A 23,390-nucleotide genomic window follows, 5' to 3' on the forward strand; every position below is an offset into this window, starting at 1 on the left:
CCGCAGTGGCCAAGGGCCTCAGCTGTAGGTGAATGGTGAAAGGTACAGGGGGTGCACATTTTGATTTCATTGCAAATGCATACACGTTATATATTGATGCGCATTATTGTCATGAAATGGAATGACGCACTTCACTTGTAAGAGAGAAGTAGCAATATGGTTATGGATATTTTATAGCAATTTAACAAAGTTTGATAGCAAAACGCGACAGTGGTTCAACAAGATTGGATGGCAAGGTATAGTCAATTATTTACTGTGTAGAGGACAGGGTCAGACAAGGTTATCAGGAAGACCCTCCTGTTGAGTCGTGAGGTTTGGGAAGGACCCCCCTGCTTTCAAAACCCCTTCTCAGAAGGGAGTTTTGATGCGGCTGGATCGAGACTTAGTCTCAGGCTTGGTCAGTGGTTTATGTCTAAAGGATTATATATGCACAATCAATCCTTTGTATCACTTAGCTAAGATTTCAAAGTTTAGCATGCCATTAATCACTCACCGAGAATCTGTTGTGGCAAGGGATCTCTCAGCTTCGAGTAGTAACTTTGAGAGATGGCCCCACTCGGGGGGGAGATCCTGGCACGCAGCCCACTGCTGTGCAGGAGAGCTCAGCGGGCCCTTGGCTGGCCACTGTTTATGGAGTACAATAATTTATAGTCATATTTGCATACTGACTACAGAAGTTAGTTTCTTTCAAACTTGGCTTGAATCAGACCTGGACCAGCACTGTGGTTACGTGGGCCCATTGTTCAAACCAGCCCTTGGCTATCGCGTTGTTATCAGTCTCCCCTAAATCCACTTGGAGTCGATGCAGCCATCACCGCGACCAGACCCATACATTACATCCCAGACCCATACATTACAGCTGCCACCGATAGTTATCACTTGAGCAGGGCTACAGGGAATGAAGGTCAGGATGGTGGTGGGGGAGTGAGCACACCATGACAATTATTTGTAGATATCTACATAAATTTACATTGATATAGGCGTTATATATTTGCATTATATATTAATATGTGTATATTTTAGCTTACGTACACACATTAATATATATGTAGTGAAGATTTAATGCATTATATGCACATAACAAAAACACACACACACACACACACGTGTGTGTATATATATTTATTTCTTCCCAAATGAGCAGTATGCAGCAGCAGGAGCCTGCTGGACTTTTCTACAAGCATCACCTTCATGACTGTAGAGCCAAGAGCAAGCTGCCAGCCAGGTAGCGTGAAAGAGAGCTGCTCTGCTACCTGATGGGTAGCATCCTATGCAGGAATGACCTGCGTAGGTGAACAAGGGCTGTGCCCTTCTTCCCTGTCCCCTCAGACTGAACTTGCTGAGCTGTTGCTTGGCTGCCCTGGTAGCTGAAGTTCAGATATAAATGTACAATGTGTGGTTCCCCGAAATGGTGTAACAAAGAAGGCGGCGTGATTAATTTTTTTTAGCAGTTTAAAGGAAATGATGCAGTTCTGTTTCTTCATTCTGCTCCAGGGCTTCCCTGGTTGTTTGTGTCTGTTACTTTTTTACTAAGTTTATAAACTACTCTTATTGTCGGATTAAGAGGCAGAAATTATCTCAGCTGACCTGCACAGCGAAGGCTGTGGGCTTGCAGTGATGAACCTACAATTTAAGATGTTATTCAGTCTTTTTTTGGGTCTAAGTCAATAACGGACAATCCATTAGTTCCCCATAAGTTGTTTCAATGGCTAATTACTTGCACAGTTGCAGAAATTGTTCTTTAATTCTGTCTTACATTTTTCTGAATCCGAGTTCCAGCTGTTGGATGATATTATACCCCTCTCTGCCAGCCCTGAGAGCCATCTATTATTAAATTTCTGCTCTCTGTGGAAAGATTTAAAGGCGGCGATAGAGTCAGTCCCTTTGAGTTTTTTTTATTTTTTCTTTCAGTTTGATTTTGAGAAGTTACATAGATTAAATTCCTCCAGGCTTTCACTGGAGTGTATTTCTAAATGGTTCTGGGTACGCGTGTGTATGTTGTTTTGCTAAAGCGAGATGATTCCTGCAGTCGGTGGTGGTGGGAGCACGGAGCGGGCCGCACAGCGGCTCTCCCTCCCTGGCGCGACGAGGCAGAGACGATCTGACCCATGTAATTATGGTTAAACGTGTCGGGAGCTGGAGCTGCGTTGCCGGCGGAGCAGCGGCTCAGCTGGGCTCCGACTCAGCTGCTCTCCGGCTTGCGGCTGCTTTTGTGCCGCAGGCTCGGGGGAAGATGCTGCCGATGATTGCAAAACCCTTTTATTGCTCCTGCATATGGAGCCGTGTGAACGCGGGTGTTGGCAGTGGCTTCGCCCCTTATTTTTGCTGACCTTGGATAACACGGCGTTGGGGAACTTGAGGACCTTTTTCCAATCGAATGGTGGGGAAAGCCCGTGACAGGGCAGTGTAGGCAGGGCAGCGGCTGCAGGCATGGCATGGCGGGGCTGGTGGGGGCTCTGGTGTGGAGAGACCCCCTCGTGATGCATTTCTGTTGGCAGCGCTGCTGTTGCAGAGCGGGAATGAAGCTAATATGGTTCATCTCGAGTTTTACAGCTCCGTGAATTGAGCGTGGTGTGAAATGTTGCCGCTTTGCTTCAGGAGCTGCTGAGGGAGGTCTGTGCTCCTGCCTCCCGGCACCCGTCCCCTCGCCCATGGCGCTGTGGCCCGGGAATGTGGGAGCATCTGCAGCAGGGCTGGAGCCTCCGCCTGGCACCAGGAAGACATCTTGGTGGCCTTATCCCTCAGGAAATAAGGTGCCGGATTGCACGCCATCCTTTGGCTTGTCCAGCAGGCTGTCTGGGGAGCGGGACGTGACTTCAGGCTGTTCGCAGCAATACTTCGAGAGGGTGGCCTAGGCCAGAGGTTTGTGGGTGTGGGGACCATCTCCTGCCCTCCTGCAGCAGGGACAGCCACCAGCCTGTCCCAGGGCACAGGCTGCACTGCCCAGCCCTCGCTCACCCACTGCCATGGCCACTTGGTCGGCACATGCTGATTTTACAGATTGATCCTGTCAGAGGGTTTCACCCTGTCGCTGCTGAATGCTGCCCCGTGCTCCTCGCAGCGAGCTGTCGTGACAGTGGCTGGAAGTGGGATTAATTTCTGTAGGATTCTCCCCCCTCCCCGGCATTTTTAGCATGGATAAAAGGGCCAGTGGGATCAGGAACCAACAGGTGTTTTCATGCTGCTTCAGCTCCTCAGGGACTGCGGGATCTGACGGAGGAAGGGATCTGTTTGTGGCTTCAGGATGGGCCTGATGCTCCACAGGAGATTGGCCCCAGGCTGACGGGGGCTCGGGAGAGCGGCACATCTCTGAGGACACCTTGTCGTTGGGCATCTTGTGCATGCCTGGCTAAAAAAATATGTGAAAATTCAGAGTGATGGTTTTGTTGCCTCTTGTGAGATTTTCTGTGTAACTCATCTAGGCTTTGAGTCAGGAGCGGTGTGGTGTGCCTGGCCAGAGGGCTCTTCGTCCTCTGCCTCGCGTTTGCTGCCCGTTATATTGGGGATCTGTACACACGCCAGTGAAGGAGCGAGCGGTGTCCCAGGACTGCTTCCATAGTGCTGGAGGTGCTTGTGGCCGTTCCCTAACCGAGCGTGATTGCCTTGGGGATTTAGCAAGTAGTTTCTGTGAAAAAACTGCGTGATGGTCCCACCAGGCCCTTGTCGGTGGGAGCATAAACGGGGAGGGCATCTTCAGGCAAGCTTTGTTACAGTCGAGCAGCCTGCAGCCCTCTCGTGTCTGGTGTCGCTTCTGGTTAGGGCTGAAGTTGTCTTGGCAGCGAAATGGTAAGCCGGAGTTTGTGTAAACCTCTGTTGACAAAATAACTGGATGTACTAGTCCTTTTAAAATGCTTGCCTGGAGATCTTTTTTGTTTTTGGTTGCTGTGGGTGTTGGGTTACAAAGTTTGCTTTCTTGGCCGGGAGCTGCCCGTGCTCTAAAGCTCCCTGGGCATAGCTCAGCCTTCTTCAAAGTATAGTAGCTTGTCCCTCGTGTGAAATGCACATCCCGCTGCCAAAATGCCGGCTGCTTTCACTGTACTCATTGTGTTGCTTTTTTTTTTTCTTTTTTTTTTTCTTCCTTTTTTTTTCTTTCTCTTTTTTTTTTTTTTTTTTTTTGCCAAGTAATTTGTCATACAGTCTTTTTTGGTTTTTTTTGGGGGGGAAATGTTTTTGATCACAATTCAGCAGCTGAATGCCAATATGTCGCGAGAGGAGCAAAGAAAAAGCTAACATTGGTCACCCTAAACTGTGGGAGGTTTTGTTTTATTTTGTTTTGTTTTTTGAAGTTGGTGGTGTTGGTCACTGCTTTGACGATCGTAAACTCTCCTGCCTCCTGGTGGGGATCGGGGATGGGGCTTTTGGGGTTCCCAGTGCGGCGTGGCAGTGTGCTGTGGTACACCTACCTAAATAAGATTTGTCTACCTAGAAATGTTAATCTTGCTTGGCAGTGATGTAGCCCTGGAGGAATTCAAGGGCAAGAATGCTCAAATAGTGATTTTTTAAAGACCCTGAGACAATTATAGGGCTTATGAAAATATGATGACTTACCTGATCTCACTTGTGTCTTTATATCAATTTGCTGACTTAATTTATTTGAATGCTAAAGGCTTTAGGGAAATGCTTTTCCAGGGAATTAATCTTTTAACTAAAGCAAGTACTAAATATGACATACATTAATATTCTTTTTGACAATATAGCATTTGTCTCCTAAAAATAAAGTAGAAAACATATGCCCCGTGGGCCAAATTCCACTTGGCTTTATGCTGAGATAAATTCAGAATAACTTCATTGTTATCAATGTACAACTTCACTGTAACACTGCAATAAATGTAAATTACTAAACCAGAGGGAAAAAAAATCCTGAGCCAAGAAGCACAAACTAAGGCCAAAATGGCAACATGAGAAATGGGTTCACAAAATTTGCCTCTTAAATTTCTGCAACATTCCATTTAGTTGGTTTTGGTTTTTTTTTTTCCTCCCTCTTAATTATCTGGGAGAGCACTTCCTGGCTGTGATAAATTTCTCCATAAGGGATTCATTATGAGGATTATAATAAATAAATTTCACCTCTTGTCTAACACCTGGCACGTGGCTACTGCTGTCTGCAGGATAAAGGGTTAGGGGGACTGATGCTCTGATTTGTTGACAATAGTTATGTTTCTGATCTCTGTTAGAGCTGATCAAGTTTAGGTTGCATTTTGTTACACAGTATTTTTCTTCAGCTTCTCATTTTTTTGATTAAAAATAATCTGTGTAGCCCTAGACTTCTGCATTTTGTTTGTTTTAGTTTTGTTTCAGAAGCATGCAACTAATGTCTCCTTTCCATTTCTGTCTTCTTTAGGATGACAGCGATGGGATTCCCTGGTCAGAGGAGAGGGTGGTGCGGAAGGTCCTTTATTTATCTCTGAAGGAGTTCAAGAACGCACAGAAGCGGCAGCACGGTGATGGCATTAGCGGGAGCCTCAAGGCAGTGAACGGTGAGCTGCCTCTGCGGTACCGCTGGAAGGACTCAGTCCTTTTCAATGCGGTTCTTCTGCTGTAGCAAGGAAGGAGAGCAGTGCACCATCTGGCATGCACTGTGCCCTTTTGATCTGCACGGAAGAAATTGTTTCTGAAGTGCTTAAAATGCCTGCCTCGACCGATCCATATGTTTCAGCTCCTGGTGAACCAGTTGAGATGGGGATCAGGGTTGGAGGGTAGGTGTCAGGTGGGAGGACAGGGACAGGCTGCTGTTCGGTAGAAAAGGAGGCTCCTCTGGTCAGTCTGCTCCCTGGTGTGCTGAGTACGTCAACAGAGAAGGTATCCATTGGAAGGTGGTGGGCTTCAGTTACCTTGGGGAAGGACAGTCGGGCAGAATTCACCTACTCTGTCATCTAGATGCAACAGACTGGCTAACCAGCATCTGTATCTCTGGAGTGTTCCTAGTCCATGCTGTCTTATTGTCCAGAGGTGAAGTAGCATAGGATCTACATAAAAAGATGTAAAGGGCTGAGAGGACACAAATGCTGAGACATTGGCCTCCCCTAGTTTAGCAGTTCACAGAGCAGTTTATTCAAAGGTTTTGAAAGGGAGATGCAGACAAGCCTAGATGACAGGGGCTTGAAAGGAGTTTAATTTTATTTATTTATTTAATCCTTTGGCCAATTATTATCTGTTGTTCCCCCTTCCCTTACAGCTTGCTTAAAAAGGCCATGGTGTCCTGAGAGGTGAATATAAAGTGTGTCTCTTTCAGATTCACTCTCTGACACAGGACTCTTTCTTGAAAAGGCTTTGTCATGCTGGCTTGAGCCTTGAAAGTGATGACTAGCAGGATTCAGATTTCTGGGCAGGCTTACGGTTTTCTCTTCACTCACAAGAGCTTATTTGTTTCTTTATGGAGGTTTATGGCAGCTCTTTTTAGGCATGTGCATAGCTATACATGTGCTAATGCATTAAAGCAGCAGCTGGGTGACTGCTTGGTAGGTTATTCATATTTATATGTAGCTTGTGTTTCTGACGTGGTGAGTCAAATTTCACTGCATTTTCACTGAGTGTTATTGCCAACAAGGCAAAAACCTAGGGGAACGGCTGAATAACTACAGGCAATGTCATAAAGTTACTGTATTGCATAAGCAGTTGCAAACTCCTTCATGTGATTAAAGAAGACCTCAGACTTCTGAGTTCAGTAATAATATCAAATACTGATCTGATGGGAAGGGGCGTCTAGCTTTAGCAGCAAGCCATTAAAAAGCTTGGAGGTGTACACAAAACAGCACTGGCTTTTTTCCCTCCAACACCTCTGCATCATTGATCTTCTGTCAAACACAATTTCTCTTGGAAAGTTTCTTATTCCATTGTGGGGGTTTTGTTTAGTCAAAGGAAAAAAGTCTAAAGGCGTGAAGCACAGTAATTGTGTGTTAGGAGGCTTTGATGGTGTGCCAGGTTACAGGATGACTGAGGTTTTTATGGTGTCTGGTTTCTCCAAAGGCAGCTTAGATAGAAAGTGAGTTGGCTGGGAATGTTGTGTCGATGCAGGTACCAGACACAGAGTATGCCACTGGCTTCCTCTGGCAGTGGCAAGGCTGTGTTTTTGGATCTTGCCTCTAGCATTGAGAACTGTAGCATCCAGTGCTTTTTCTCCTTCATGGAAGTAGGTGATAAGTTCTTTGGATGTTGCTTTTTTGCTTGTTTGTTTTTGGTGGCTTTTTTTCTTTAAGCTGGAATGATATTCTGTGTTACCCTTTCTGTTTGCTAAATGGTTCTTTAAATGTCTTGTCTCAGTGCTGCTCTGTTTCAACATCGCTGTCCAAAAGCTTTTTTATCCACTGATACTTGGAAGAATGTTTCATTATATAGAGAAAAAGGATTTGCAAAAGGGAGGAGGATTGATATTGTGTGGTGACATTAAGAAAATCTATTTCAACATACAATTTGTTCTTTACATCTTTTAGGAAAACATAGCGGTTTATTTTCAAATCCACAGGTCTCCGTGGACTGAGGAAAAAGCAGGTCATCCAAAGAAATTACTGAACTATTTTGAATTTAGGGAAAAGTAGTATTTTAAGGGTGAGCCTTAGATTTATGATTTCATACTGTTGGAGTGAAAAATATTTCCTTGCATTTGGCCGTTGTTCCCACATGCAGGCCACAACCAGTGTTTCTTGGGTGTTACTCCAAAAGGTAGCATGCAGTTAGATACAGTTTTATTTGAGCAACCTCTTTATTAATACTCAGCACCCATAGCTCTGGGGGAGGGGGCAAGGGGAATCTAGCTGAAATACCTTGAAGTTAAATGTATTTAGTGCCTCTGTAAAGCTGGCCTCCCCTGGCCTGAATTCCGGTCAGGGTGCTGCGCTTTGCAAACATAAAGGAAAGTGTAGGGTATGTGCTGCCCAACCCTGTGGATATCTCTAGTGAACACTGAAGGATGTTTTCTTCAGCTTTTGGAAATGAGTCACCTTCCAGTACCTGGCAAATTTAACCATTTCCAGGAGTGGAAAAGAGAGGTCTGAGTGAGTTTAAGCTTTCCAAGCTCCCTGCTCAATGTGGAAGCTTGGATTAATATCACGTACTTCTGAGAGCTCAGGGGACCACAAACAACTAGGTAGCAGGATTTGATCTTACTGCTGCCATCTGTAGTGCAAAGAGTTTCTTTGTTCTGGTTTTATAACTGTCATCCCTTAAATTTATTTATTTATAGACTTGCAACCTGTAATTTGTTTCAGTAGGAAGTACTAACTTTTGGCAGTAGAGGAAGGTAAAATACACACCAGCCCCTTGCCACTGGTGTCTTTAAGAAGTTTTTATGGATTTGAAGTGGCTGAAGTTGCATAAACATGCTACAAAAGTTGCTTTGCCAGCATTTGCCATGCTACAACTAAACTTGTTTGAAAAAGATAGTCAATGGCATTTCAGCTGGGAAGTATAGTAGCATTGTTAATGATTTGTTAACTGGAATGACGGTGCCTCTTTGACTGATAGTGCGAAAAGCATTTTAAACATGAGAGATGAACCTATAACAGAGTCTTTTCTGTATTGGAGTTTCTGCAGGCTCTAAGGTGTGCTGGTGATGGCACAACTTCCATGCGTCTCTGAATAATAAAAGAAAACTAAAAATTAAAACAAATAGGTAAAAATCCAGATTACTTTTGGAGATTGTATGTATTATAATACCTTGGCTGCCTCCACCTCACTATTAAAGATACTTGTTACGCTGAAAACAATCCTGCCATTTTCATTTTGTGGCTGAAACCCTGTTCATTAGGTGGTTCTGATTGAAGTAGTGGGGTTTTGTCTGGGAGTGGGGGTGTGTTTTGCAGGTCTTCTTACCCCTACCTGCTTTTAATCTCCTTTTCAACTGGTGTTTCTGTTTACGTGTTTGTGCTGCCAGTTATTTTTCATCCTAACTGTTTTTCTGCTTTCTTTCATTCCTGCCTGCCCTGGGCTGCCCCCCACCCCCCCAGCCCCCCAGCAGCTAGAAGGATTTCAGAGAAAGGCGAGCGAGGTGTATTACGACTGCTGTGTCGGTGGATGTATAGCACGCGTGTTTATGTTGACTCTTGATATTTGCAGAGTACAGAATGACACCCTACAACAGTATGCCTTTGTTTGCTACGTGTTCCTCTCCAGAACGCGGGAATAGAAAAATCTAAAGGAGGTGTTTCTGCAGGTTGTCAAGGAACCCTCTGCAGCCCTGAATGGGGTACTGGAATTCTGATTATGGAAACAAGGTCGTGCGCTGAAAACCCAGAGGGACCTCTTTAGTGATTTTGATTACTGCTGCCTGTCAGTCGCGTTAGGATTTTAAGAATAGGGATTGGTGTTTGGAGTAGTGATACCAATTTTCAGAGATCCTCGTCTAAAAGGAAAACTAATTCCCTTGGGAAATCGTTTGCTTCTTGTGTAGCTTCGAATGTGAGAGGAGGCTGTAAAAAAGGCAGTGAAAGATGTAATTGTTGCTTGTGTTCTGTTTATGAGAATAAATCCAGTGCCCTCAAAAGAAGAGCCTCAAAAAAAAAAAAAAAAGCAAATTTCTATGACATAAGATTTTAAATTCTGTTTTTCAAAATTTGTGATAAAAACTAAATTTCTGATACAGAAGTGCTAGCGTTTCATAAATGGAAAAAGTGGCACAGTTTGCTTAAGGTCAGTAGTTAACCTACAGAGATGACAACCAAGATATTAGAATTATTCAAGCAGATAGTGCATTTTCCTCAGCTAAACTTTGTCCTAGAAAGGTGTCATGGCAATTTCCAAACATGCCAGCTTGGTTAAGCTTGTGGCAAACATGATCTAGTTGGGAAATCAATGTGAGAGGGAATGCTTTGGTTCAAGGCAGAAGTTGGAAGCTTTGCTCATTTAGTAAACAGAGATGAGTAGAAATATGTAGTTTTGCTGTTCTGAGAGATTTCACTTTACATTTAGGGTTGTTAAAGTCACTTACTCCTTTTATGTGTGCTCTTCAAACAGAGAAGAAACAACGTCAGCACTTTGATGGTCCTTCCCCAGATGGCTGTGATGCCCCTTCCTGCCTTGTGCTGGTCTGCTCCTGCCCTCAGCCCTTCCCTCACAAAAGCTAACGTGACTTCTGCTGGAAGTTTGCTTTGTCCAGAAATGAAATGCCTCTCGCAGAGGGGCGGGAGCCTCTGAGGCAGCCCATGGCAAGACAGCAGTACCGGACCCAGTGGCAGCAGCCTGCTCTGACACCCAGGTCTGCACATCCCTTGGCTGCCTGGCCAGGCCAGCTAGGGGCAGGCAGCAGTGCTCTCTGGAAATAGCTATTTGTGTTGTTGCTGCGTGGATTTTTCAAGTATTTCCTCCTCGCTGCGTGAAGGGTTCTGTCATTGTTCCCTAGCACGCCACGTCGAAGTGGAGGTGCCCAGTGGTAGGGTGGCATGAGGCTGTGTTCGACTTCAACTTGTTGAAAGCTCTTTTTCTCTGGGCGTGTAGATGGTACCCCAGGCATGGCATAAAAATTGGAACAGGTGTGGTAGAAATGCCTAAACACAACTGAGCTGGGTGCTGCCACTCAGTGCTGTGCAATACTTGCCAAAAGCTAACTATGTGGGGGTGGCAGCAGCTGCCAGCAGGGCAACCTCGACTTCTCTGGGCTGGGGCCATGTCTCTTCCCACTGCACAGAAGATAATACAACAGCAGCCCTCTGAGAGGTGCTGTTGTCTCAGCTGCAGCCCTACGTGCCCAGAGCAGCATGCACCTCCTTCCTCCCTGGAGCTCACATCTAGGCTGGACCACCACCTAGCTTTTAATTTTGAACAAGAAAGTAGTCCTCTTCATTCTCTGTGATTGTTCAAATACACTGGTAACTTCATCTCTCTTATTTCTGAAGGCTGCAATTAAGTACTGGAAGAAGGTTTTATGCTAACATTTGTCTAGGGAGCTTTTCACTCCATCAGTGATGTGAAATTGCATTTGTTGACAGTGGGTAATGTCTGTCTGTCTCCTAAGCTGTAGTGGAAGATTGTAAGTGTGCCAAGGACCCTTGTCTGTAAGTGGATTTTTAACATGCATTTACAGAAACAAAAATACCTCTTTCAACTTTGCAACATTTCCCCTTTACTTTCAGAGTAAACAGCCTTTTTGGCCAGTTTAAGCTGTGATTAAATATAGATGTTTTCAACTAAAAGGTTCAGAAAATAAGCGTTTGAGCAGATTTGTCATGGCACTCAACATCACTTTCACTTTGGTGGTTGCTGTCAAGTTAATTTAAAGATTAACAAATAAATAACAGGATGTTGGGGTTGGGCTCCATTGAAAATTTCCAAATCTCTTTTCCTTTCTTTGTTTTTTAGAACAGAATTAATTTTTGAGCCTGCCAGGGACTTGCTTGTTCATCAGCTGACACAGGTTCTTTTTGCCTTTTCCATCCATCATCACCACTTACAAAAATTTTGCAGGCCAAATTGCACCTTCAGTGATTTTTACCCAGTTTGATCATGTCTGAATCGTGCTCCTGTCTTGATACAATTTCAGTGTTTGGCAAGACTGCCAGAAAGCCTTCTCTTGCAGGACACCCATCATCCTTTTTGTCTCAAACATAAAGAGGTGGATTTATTTTTTAACCAGAGAAACAGAGGAACTGTGTAATTAATTTTCTTAAACCTTCACTTCATGACCATCTAAAAAGAGTTGTTATTGCCCTGAGTGCGCTTCTAGTTGAAGTAATTCTAAAAATAATCTTGCCTCCCTGCATATTACTAATTGTAGGTAATGGAAAATGAAAACAGCAATGAAGGATGTTGCAGAGGTGCGTGCATAATCTGTGATGGAGTTATTGTAGATCTGAAATAAATAAGCTGAGGAAAGGTAAGAAAGAGTTCAGCGGCAGCTGATGGGTCTGGTCCCCCTTCTTTTATCTCCTGCCTGGCTCTGCCATTTGTCTGCCCGTGCAGTACAGCTAGTTCAGCATACTAACGCAGCAGGAAACTAGCCCCCCAAAATGATTTTTTTAAAAATAGTAATTTTCTAGTTTAATGAGTGAGACAGGTTCATCAGAGGTCGGATGAGCGAGTGGTTGGAGGAAGAGTCTGGATTCATCCCTTTAGATAGTAGCAAGCTGCTCAGTTGGTGCAGTCATCTTGTCTAACCACAGCCTTAGGATTGGCAGTCGTCTTGTCTAACCACAGCCTCAGATGCTAGAAGAGACAACAGTTGCCAGAAATAGGAGCAAAAAAAGATGCAGCTTAAAAATTCGTTGAATGTGCTTCACAACTGTAGGTGTTAATTTTATGTATTTCTTAAAAAAACCAACCCCATCCCCCACCCCCAAAACCCCTAAAACAAACAAAAAAACAAAACCCAAACCCCCCAAAAAAGAACACCCAAACCCACAAAAAAACTCCACCGCTGATGTAGTGGTGAAATTCATTGCATAGATGGTCTGTGGAACAAACCTTTGCCTTAACCCCAACAGGGGACAACAATTTTGTTTTCCTTGACTCGGGGTCATTCCGCATAGTTGCTGCCTTGGATTTATTGTTTCTATCAGCAGTTTGGAAGCACCCTTGAATGTAGACAAGCAAACTGCTTCATTCTGTCTTTGGCAGCCATAAAATTGCCAGCCAGCCTAAATTTGCACCCTGGCATATTTTTGGCTGGCATGTAGAGTCAAAAGGATGTTGGTGGCTTCACCTCTTAGAATTGCCAGCTCTGTCAAAAATTGTGACTTTTCTAGTAACAGTTCTGGTCTGCTTTTTTAAGAAACGGGAGTAAGGCGTAATTATGCAAAGCTACTTTTTTTGGCTGTAATATTAAGCGAGATGCATGGCTTTGGATTCAAACTCAACCACAGATAAACAAGTTTAAATTTGTTAATAATTTTTTTTGTGATGAGTAGATTTTTATTGGGATGTTAAGAGCCAGACAGATCTGCTCAGACCATTGCCATTCACACTGCGAGGTTGGGGTGGATGAAGTTCATGCTGGTGACCTGATGAAGTGAGAACTGGTGGTTGGTGCTGCCCATTTTCTCAGGCTGTTGAGTTGTGTTGAGGAGATAAAGAGATAACTTGTGGTTTACATAGAAATCAAATCAAAATTATACAGCTGTTAAAGGTAGTGTAAATGTTCGAGTTCCACACCATTATTTGCCTGGTGGATTGTGCTATTGAAAGGGCTGGAAAACTTGCAGAAAGTATGGGCACGAAGTGGAGAAGGTGGCAGTAGTCCAGCAGTGTGCTCAGAAGAAGTGAGCACGATGTCTCTGTTTCAGAGCAATGGTTCTCAGAAAGCATGGGAATGGGGACAAAGGTGCTTTACCTCTTTCTGTCTGATGCCCAATACTTGTGATTTTTGTTATTTTAGTGTTTATTAAAATGTTCTAGTGACGATCAAAGGTCTGCAGGTCGGAATACGTAGCTGCTTTGTAAAGAGAGTTTAACTGTCAGTTTTTCTGTTGCTTCCCCATTGCCCATGATTGGCAGAAGGAAACTGTGCATTAAATAACTAGCGGTTTTAATTTTAAGGACAGACCCTAAGGCATATAACCAGGAAAGCAGCAGGGAAAGAAAAAAGTCAGTCATTGAAAAAGCATATTCTTTATTAAGAAATATTTCTTTATTAAAAAAATAGGAATGCAGCAGGAAATAAAATCAGTATCGCAAGTAGAATCAGAGAGACGTTGCAGTCATACACACAGGCTGTGTAATACGGTTTGCTGTAGTCAGTTCTAGGGAATTGTGTTTTCTGAAAACTGCCTGTGCTTAGCTTTGAGTAAGGCTTTTGCTATTATTTTTACACTGTAGCTTTGCGGTATTAGTGCAAGACTGCATTTTGTGGAGCACTTTCAGAGTATTAGGGAGAATACATTTTCAGTCTTCAAGGGCCTGTCTTGTATCTGACAACCTCCACAGCAGTTTTTCCTTGACATGGGGGGCATTTTAGAAATGGCTTGCTGTTTGGAAGTGTGGAAAGGGTTTGAGAACTATTTGGTTCAGCAGGATGTTCTTCAGGCCATTAGGCTGTGCTTAATCAGAGCAGATGTCGTGTGTGCTGTAAACCTTATCGTGTCAACCCTGGCAGTAAAGTGGTTTTAAAAGAAAAAGTAGAGATTAGTGACAGATGGCTGTAACTGCTGATGGGCACAGTAGCCACTTCTGCAACTTGCCTGACACAGCTGCCAGTGCACCTTAATCTTAATCTCAAACACCCTCTGTTACCTGTGTTCCCAAGCCTTGTGGCTTGTAACATGTGCAGGTTGCCAATTGGAAGGGATCTGGGGATCCTTGTAGTGACGTGGAGTAAACTGAAAATGTCAGTAGATTGGTATCGCATTATTTTTAGATGCCATCAACCCATGTTTGAACATAGAGTTTCTGCTGTGAAAAGCAAGAACATGAGTCGCCTTTTTGAGCAACGACAGTCTTCAGGAATTAGTCACATTCATTTCACGGCTCATAACAGCCTGGGAGATTGGTCCGTGCCCTGAGCTCATGCCTCCACGTTTTGATTTGGTTTCAGTGGGATCTTTTTTTATTTAAAATCTCCAAGAAACCATTCTGAAATAACTGCTGCCTTTTGATGACTGATGATGATAGGTTCATCACATAGCAGATACTTCCCAGAGCTTGTGGATGAATGTTTTCCAAAAAATAAATATAGCTTAACACGTATACTGTGAAGTCCTAGTAGACTGCTCTACATTGTAATATATGTGCATACATTTAAAATTTTTTTTTGTGTCTGACTAGCACAGATTTATTACATGCAGTTAATGTGATGTTGTATCCAGAATTAGTTGAATGCATGTTTTCAATAACCTGCCTTTGATGTCCTTTATTTCCCAATTTAAATGAATTTAATACTGTGAAGGGGCTGTCCAGTGAAAAGTGTAGATAGAGAAACTGTAGGTGCTTAGGGCGACAGGGGATGACAGTGACAAGCTTGACTTGCAAGTGTTTTCTGGTAAATCTGAAGGAGTTTTCCCGCTCCAAGAACTAAAGGCAGCTGAATTTCCACCCTTATCCATCCTGTTTTCTCCCCTCGCAGTCCTGTTAGCGAGCACTGCAATTGCAGTCGGGACTGTCTGATGTTTCAGATCTGTCCACTAAGAGGCTAACTCATTCCAGATAAGACTTGAACAGACAACATTCATTTTTTACTTTGCTCAGAATTTCCTGTCCTTTGTTCTGCATCTGTTTGTGAAAGACTGTGTTATCTTTGAAAGCCTTCATCTTGTTTTCTTTATTCAAGCTATACACTAAAATGGAAAAAGGGAAGAGCTGGAAGGATCCCAGCTGGAGCAATATGTCAAAGATCCCACGGAAAGGCAGAGCTGGCAAACTCCCGAAACCTCTTCAGCTGACCTCTGGTGCAATTTGGGAGCCCAGGAGATAGCCCATATTTCCTGCAAAAATTTGGCCTCAGCCAGCCATTCTGAGTAATGCCCAAAGGTCTCACCAGCATTTAATTGGATTTTTTTCCTCCTTCGCTCATCCCTCACTTAGCTTCATTAGTGGTTGACCTTAAAAATATTTCAGTTCAGCCTCTTCCTAGTCTTTGTGTGTGTGTGTGTGTAGATGTGTTAAGAGGTGAATCTCACCATGACATGGTCTGTTTCAGCCAGGTTGCATCAAAAGCAGGTTATTCCTAAAACACCTCCCTCAGACAGTTGTTGCCTCCTCTGGTGCTCTGAAAGGTGAAAGCATTTCATGGCCAACTGTTTTTAAAGATGCTGTGTTTACTGTGGCTGCAAAGCACCCCAGTGTTTTTGTCATGCCTGCTGCATATGTGGAGAGATTGAAAGAATCTCAGAAGTGATGAAAATGGCACAGAGGGGGTACCGTTTTTTCCTTCACAGCATGGGAATTTTCTTTCTGCTTCAGGGTGGAAATGCTGTCACAGTGTTAGCAAGAGACTGCTAGAGCAATGGTAGAAGCACGTCCTCTCATACAGGGCACTGAGAAAAGGCATCTGGGCTGTACTGACCTGTACAGATACAGGTGTGTTGGATGGAGAGGGCTGAAGAGGGATTTCATTTCCTTCTGTGTTCTCCTGACCCCTGCTCCCTTGCTGTGATGTTGGGATCTTGTTTCAGAGCCTCAGGTGCTTTATCAGTCTCTGGCTCCCTATACCAGAAGGGTTGCGTGGAGCCTCAAAACTGTGGAGTCATACAGGGGTGTGCTGGGGTTGGGGAGAGGCATGCTCCTGTTACACAGTCTGCGTGCAGGGCTCTGTTTCGCTGCCTTGTTGTTGGTTCCTGTGGTGCATCTGTCCAGGAATACACCATTTCTCTTCCAAGGAGAAGAGTCCCAACTCATCCTTTAATGTGACAATCTACTTGACAGGACAGTAAGCAAATAACTTTGTTCAAGGACAATGTATCTGCTGATTTCTACAGTAGTTGTTCTGCCTCTTTATATCTGGGCGGTCAGCAGTGATTACCTCCAGTTGGAAGCCATGAATAAGGGATAGAAGCAGAATGTGGCTTGAATTCCAAATCTTCTTGAAACATAGTTGTTGCTGCTCTTCTCCCCCCTTCTGAAAATCAATTGAAGGTGGCCTTTTGTGCAGCAATGAAGTCTGTGGTTAGGGACTACTTGTCAAGTTTTATTTAGATGGAAACCTGTCCCAGAAGCTTTACCTCATCTCATTGTCCTGCAGGGATGAACTTCAAATGCCAGTTTACATTTGCCTGGAACTGACCTTCTGTAATTGAGAGGAACAAGGCTGTCTTATCTAAGTAGATAAACGTAGCCCATTTGCAATTGTAGATTTAAATGCACTCTTTCATAGATTACCTTTGCATGTGTCCTTGAATATTTAAAGTCTCATTAACAAGAGACCAGAATTGAAGAGTAAAAGTTCTTTGTGAAAGAGAGGTTTTTGAGCTGCAAGCTGATGTTGATCTCTCCTAGGGTGGAGGAAGAGTGTTTGGTACAAAGTCCCCTTTATGCCAGCATGGAAGGTGCTCCAATAAAACTGGCATGCAAAGTCTTGAAGGCTAATTAACATCCAAAGCACAACACAGGCTTATATACACATGCTCTGCTCATAAAGTAGAATAAATGAGCCGTTGGTTAAGGCATTGCTTAGTGCAGAAAACCACTTTTCTTTCTGTTACGGATCTAGGTGTCTGCCATTAACAGCCTGGAAAGGAGACCTCTTTTAGAATAGTTGACTGATTGGAAAAACGAGTTTAAGATACTGTCTGTGAACTTGAATATGGGGTTTATGGGGAAGATGGTTTTGCAGTCCTTCAATTTCCGTGGCATAGTTGGATGTTGAGATGGTGCTGCATTACCACGTGGCTGGATCAAAATTAGAACTGCTAAGTAAATAACTAGTTAAAACTTCTCAAATCATCTTGGACTCCGTGGGGATAGTCTCTTGAAAACTGAATTTGCAGGGAGACTTAGAACGGAATAGACTCTGCTGAGAAGGACAGACTGCTCCTCAGTTTGTGCTTTCCTACTTCCAGGAGAAATTCTGCTGATATGGACGAAGGAACTCAGAAACTTTACCAAGGTTTTAGGAAAATAGCTTTCAGCTTTTGTGCAGTGGCTGCTTTCCCTCCTGACCTAGGTTGGCCAGGTTCTTCAGGCAACAGGAACCAGAGAGCAGACTGAAGGAGGCAGTGCTTTCCATGCCAGATGTGGTCGCTTTTACTTAGGTTGAAAGCGATGGAAAAGTGCTGTTCTGGTGTCCACTTGTCAAGAGAAGACTTCAGTTCCCTAAAGCGCTAAGCATGTTAGGAAGGACCTCAGTAAACTTTTGGTTTGTTTGCTTGTTTTCTCTAAAAATGAATGCTATTCTGTAGCTTAGAGGAAGAAGTTAAGGAAAGACAAGCACTCCTCAGCCCCAAGGTTTGGGAGTGCGTGATAGTGCCAAGTTCAGCAGATTTTGGGGAATTCTTCCAGCATGCAGAGGGGGAGGTGTCCTCTGTAGGAGACAGATTTTGTCCTGATGTGGCCTGTTAGGAGCAGAATAATATTTTGGAAGGCAACACCTACTTTCATAGGGAATGTCCTTCCTCTAACCCAGGTGGGGACATACCAAATGAGAATATGACTTGAGGGATTAATTTGCTAACATGTAAGAAACTTCTGATTATGTAAAAAACATGCCCCTTTTCCCCCCAGAAGCTTATAGCTCGACTGAACATAGGTACCATTTTCAGGAAAAAACGGGGTATGGTCCTTCTGATTAAGACCTTAACAGAGCTCATGTAATGACAGAATTTCATTGCAGGAGCTCACACATCCATCCGAGAACTTAAAGAAATATGCCAGCTTAGTATTTAGTTGGAAACCACAGTGAAAAACAAAGGGAAAGCTGCTGGAACCTCGTGGATTGCAGAGCTTCCCACGATGTACATTTCCGCCCTCAAAATTCACTCAAGTACGATGTATGTTTAAGACTACGCAAGCTACAGTTTTACCTTATGTACTAACCAGTGATGTGCAGCAGATGTTGCTGAACGCCTTTTGTGCCATCTCTAGAAAAAGAGCATCTCAAACCTGCGTGGGTCCCTGCAACACTGACGCGTGGCTTCCTTCCGAAGGGCAGAGACTGTCCTCGGTCCAAATCTGGCTGCATCTGCTGCCGGTGCCTGTCATGAGGGATGCTCCTATTTGTACTGCTTGCTCTCTGTGAAATGTAGGTCAGGATTTTTAACTTGGGAATGCTAGTAGGACAAATAATTCTCAGATGCTTCCATGTTAATACTGGACAATTAGGAATACTCCCTGTTTGCCCATGCCTTTTCGTCTCTTGTTGTCATACTTTCCCCTTCCTTTTAAAGGGAAGAAAATGTGTTTTCCTCTTTCTCCATGTCCTCCGTGTCGTCTCCAGCTACTTGTGGTTTTTTATTCTGTCTTTGTCCTCTTATTTTCTGTGCTCCCTTTGAAGCAGGAGGGTCTGTTCCTGCACTGTGCCGTGCTGTGAGGACAACTGCAGGCTGCTTGCTGCAGGCTCGGTGTTACAGCCGTAAAGATCATAGATTTGTGCCCTCGCGCCACCCCCACCCCCACCCCACCCCCCCCCACGCCCCCAACTCATAGGCCATCCAGCCTAATGTGAGAACAGATTGGCCTTAGAATTTGGAGAAAAGATCTATAATAAGCACGGGGGACATGCTGGTAAAAAGCATCAGCATGGTATACCAGCTCAGTTGGAGTACTGACTCTACATTAATTCTCTAACTTATAATTAGCTATATTAAATTCCAATTTTCTGAAAGGAACCATTATCAAATAACACTCTGTTTGAAATCTCAAAGAAACATAAGGAATGAAAGCTTAGTCCTCTTATGCTTTCATCTTTCAGAAGCAATCCCTATCTCAACATCTTGACCTACATTTTCTTTTTACCCTCTCCAAGAAACATTGTGTGGATTTAATGTCTCAGAAGGGAGGTAAGGATTTTTTTTTTATGCATGTGTATGTGTTGACGTATAAAGTTTGGGGAAAACAATGAGGCCTTCGTGTCCCCAATGACTTTTCCTTTTTTTTTCTTTTTAAACTTGAAAGTGTTTTCTGTAATATCTCTGAGGCAGATTTTAAGTTCAGAAAGAAATTAAATGTAGAAAGTCCACCCTATTCTTTTACAAGTGGTCCACTTTTATCTACCTGGCATTTGCCAAAGCCTTTCCTGATTTTACAGACCAGTAGAGGAAAAAATTGGACTCCCCTTCCTTCTCATATCCTGCTCACCACTTGGGATCCAGCCATACATTTTCTTTTTACCATTAAACAGGATGAAGCAGGCTTTTTTTGGGGTGGTGGTGTTTAAAATGATGGGTATTTGTTCACATTCATTCTCGTCTTTACTCTGTATTCTTGAGTGTTATTAATAAACACTTTTACGTGAGAGTTAAACCTTGACCTGGGTGGCCCAAGCATGCAAAGAAGCAAAGGCTGTCAGCGCGTCAGGCAGCTGGTACAGGTTACGGGCTAATTGGGGTCCCGGCTTTGACGCTGACAACGATGATTCCCGCTCTGCCTACTGCCTGTCATCCAAAACGCAGCGTGGCATACCTGCAGTGCTGCTTGCCCATTAGACTGGTCCATCCATCCCTCTCAGGAGGGTATCTCCAACACCCATGGAGTGGTTGACACCATCCTTTCTGCCTCATCCTGCCGTGCGGGGCTGTGGTTATACAGCAGGACATCTCCCACTGCAGGATAAATGTTGCTGTAGGTTCGCCCCATGTGGCGACAGGCAGAGTTCTTCTCCCAGTTGTTCAGGTTGGTTTTGTTCAGTGTTTTTTGGCGGGGCTGAGGGATGTGTGTGTTAGCACTTTGAATATACAAAGTATTAAATGCATGCTAAGCATCAATATTATTCAATAGTCTTTGTCACTTGGGTTAGGCTTGGTGGAGATGCCTTGGAACAGTGTAGGGAGGGAATGTTCTAACTTCAGGATGTTCAGTTGTCTGAACTGTTTCAGCTTAATATGTCTAGCTTTGTACAGAGTACTGTGAACATAACAGAGAGATTCCAGTTTTCATTTTAGTAGTGTTGTGTCGTTCTCCCCCCCCCCCCCCCATATTGTCATGTCATCTTGAAACAGAGTTATGCAGTGTTTTTTTGAATATCAATAATGTACTTTTGGCCCTAAATCAGGGTTTTTTTATTGTAGTAATACAACGGTGAACTTCAGCATACATACACACAGCCTCTTGGGTATATTTTGAAAGCCCGCTTGCTGTTTTTATCCTGCATTTCTGTGCTATTCCATTGCACACACCTCCCACCCCCTCACCCACATTTCTCCGATGTTGTACTTAAAACAAGAAATATGCTAAGGGGTATCAGCCTTCAGTTACATGCATGGATGGAGGGAAAATTCTGTCCAACAAATTCTTGTGTGTGTGTGTGGGGACATACAACACACGACACAACGACCCAGTATTCTTCACAAACTGCAAGATAGTACTTTATCTCCTTTGCTTATTCAGAAAGATAAAATCATTACATACACATCACTGTATAGTCTTGATTGGATAAGTGTGTGTTTATGGTTGTTCCAGGGTTTCTATTAAGTCACGAAGCAGCTAATGTTGTTTCACTTCCCCTTCTGATGCCCCAAAACGTAAGCAAAAAAAGCTGTTTAATCACAGCACAATATTTCTTGGTAGTGGAATTTCTTTAACTCCTCTGGGGGGTGGTGCTTTGGGAAGCCTTCTTTACATTTCAGAAGCCCTTTCTCCACCATCAAGTTTTCAAGTGGCTGGCCCCCTACCCCAGCTCTCATCTCTTCCCCCCGTGGTTCGCCTGTAGAGCTCACAAAAGGGAGGTGAATGTAAGGTTAAGCTGCTGGTCTCAAGAGCTAGAAATACAGATGGGAATTGCTTGGCATATGAGGAGCATTTCCTTAAAGGCTGTTACAGCGCTGATGCTTCATATGCCAATGCTTTGGGTAACTGCATTAATGCTGGCAACAATCAGTTGTCCCCCCAGTTAAACCGAGAACGGTCTCTGCACACACTCTGGTAGGTGGCTGAAGTTTGTTATCTAATGCCTTTTAAGTTTGTGTTGCTCATGCTTTGGCCTGTGTGTCATTCTGGCAGCAAGATCCTTGGAGCTCCGCTGAGTGTGGGCTCCTCCTGCTTCATCTCCTCAGCTGTTGTCCTGCCACTGCAGTGCTGGAGCTGGTCTGGGCAGGGTTTTCTTCTAAGCATCTCCCAGCTACGGACTGATTTCCCAGCCTGTGTGTTTCTCATTGCATGTGCAATGGGGAGGCATCTGCAACCCCTGCCACCGCTGCTGGCGTCACGTAGGAGAAGGGCTGGGATCCTGACCTGAGGTAAAGGCTTAGGGCTTGAGTAGGGGTGAAGTGTTGTCGCTCCCGTGCATGCCTGTGGCAGAACAATTTGTTCATTCATGTTGGGCTTTCATATTGCAGTTGTGATTTCAGTTTCCAGCAGTTGGTCTAAACCTTTCACTGTCACTGTCATGAGCCTCCTCTCCTCTGACGACAGCTCTGCAAACAGACTGGGGGGGATGAGAAAAGAAAATGAACAGTAAAGTAAAACAAAAAATAAAAATCACCCCTGGGAGAAGAGGTGAATACAGTCTGCAAGTACAGATTTCATGGAAAGATAGGTGGGATTTTTTGGTTTGTTTTGGTTTATTTAAGCAGCCTGGTTTTGCAAATATGTTTGAAATATGTTTGCTTACTGTATGGAAAATTTTTTTGTATGGCCACATGGCTGTTTCGTATGTCAAAATCATGCCAAGTATTTTAAAAAATATATTTTTATGATCAATTTAGCAAGGTAGATGTAAAACCAGTGGCAAGGAGAAAGGTGCTCCAAAAGTTCAGAGGCTGATTTTTGGGGCTTTCCAGTTGTTCAAGTTTTTGGTATTGTTTTACGGCGCCTTGAATCTGCTTTCTGTGGAGGAGAGGAAATAAATGGTACACTGGGTCGATGGTGTCTAGGGGAAGGGTTCACTCCCAGGAAAAGCAGCTGCTGGTTTTGTCCCAGAGAGAATCGCCTTTCCCAGCTAGCAGTGAGATGTTGAGCATCGTGGATGAAATTTCGGGTTACAGACAAAAGCCTGGGAAACCAGTGTTTGTTTTTTTTTTTTTTAAAAAAAAGTGTTTGAGAATTGCACAGGCAGCTTTCTTCCCTCCCCTCCTCCTGGGTTGTCACAGGGCTTTATGCTGGTGTGGTTGTCAAGCCTACATTAAGGCTCTCAACTGATATGCAAGCGGTGAGGTTGGCAGGGAATTGGAAATCTGGCTGCAGGCAGTGCCTGTGCATCCCTGGTGTGGGGAGGGAGGCAGGCTGCCTGTGGTCCAGCATCCCTGGTGTGGGGAGGGAGGCAGGCTGCCTGCGGTCCAGCTGGGCTGCCTGACCTCCTGGTGCAGGGGAGGGCTAGCTGGCCTCTTGCTGAAGATGCTAGGGAGTTATGTTAAAAGTGACTGTGGCCTCTTCTTCCTTTTTTTTTTTTTTTTTTTTTTTTAAGTCAGTGGATATTTTAATTGCTTTAAACTCAGAGATCATAATTCAAGTGCTTAGTAGAAGGAGATGGCACACCAGAAAAACCCCACCACCACCCTTGTCAGTGAAAGAAGTTGACAGTTTGACTCCTGGAGCTGGCTGATGGGTGATCTCAGAGCTGGGGAGGGCATGTTCTCTAAAAAGTTACTGAAAATACGGAGTGAAAGTAATTGAAATGGTTTAATTCAACTATCCGTTGTATAGAACTTGAGTTCTTTTAGAACACCCCTACCATTTAGCTCAGTTATTTTTCCCACGACAGGAGGAGGACTTTTCTCCTCCTCTTCTTTGACTGAAAGCTCAAGCATTTCCAGTGGAGAGAGGGCTGAATCTGTACCCACGTCTGTTGGCTGCATGGGATGGTCACTGCTGCTGATCACCAGGCTGTGTGTTCTTGCAGCAAACAAGATCTTTGTAGCTCGTGTAACATCAGGGGAAAAAATATT

The 23,390-nt window shown here is 44.0% G+C and overlaps 1 protein-coding gene across 2 annotated transcripts in view; it reads left to right on the plus strand.

Moving 5' to 3' along the window:
* The window catches only part of JARID2 (jumonji and AT-rich interaction domain containing 2), a 211,656-nt gene that overhangs the window by 92,392 nt on the left and 95,874 nt on the right, over positions 1-23,390 (plus strand). For both annotated transcript variants that reach the window (XM_040586638.1, XM_040586639.1), the window contains exon 2: positions 5,342-5,477. In XM_040586638.1, the coding sequence (XP_040442572.1) occupies positions 5,342-5,477 (136 nt within the window). The remainder of the gene's footprint in view (positions 1-5,341; positions 5,478-23,390) is intronic.

This window comes from Falco naumanni, chromosome 3, assembly GCF_017639655.2.
Source record: "Falco naumanni isolate bFalNau1 chromosome 3, bFalNau1.pat, whole genome shotgun sequence".
Taxonomy (NCBI): Eukaryota; Metazoa; Chordata; class Aves; order Falconiformes; family Falconidae; genus Falco; species Falco naumanni.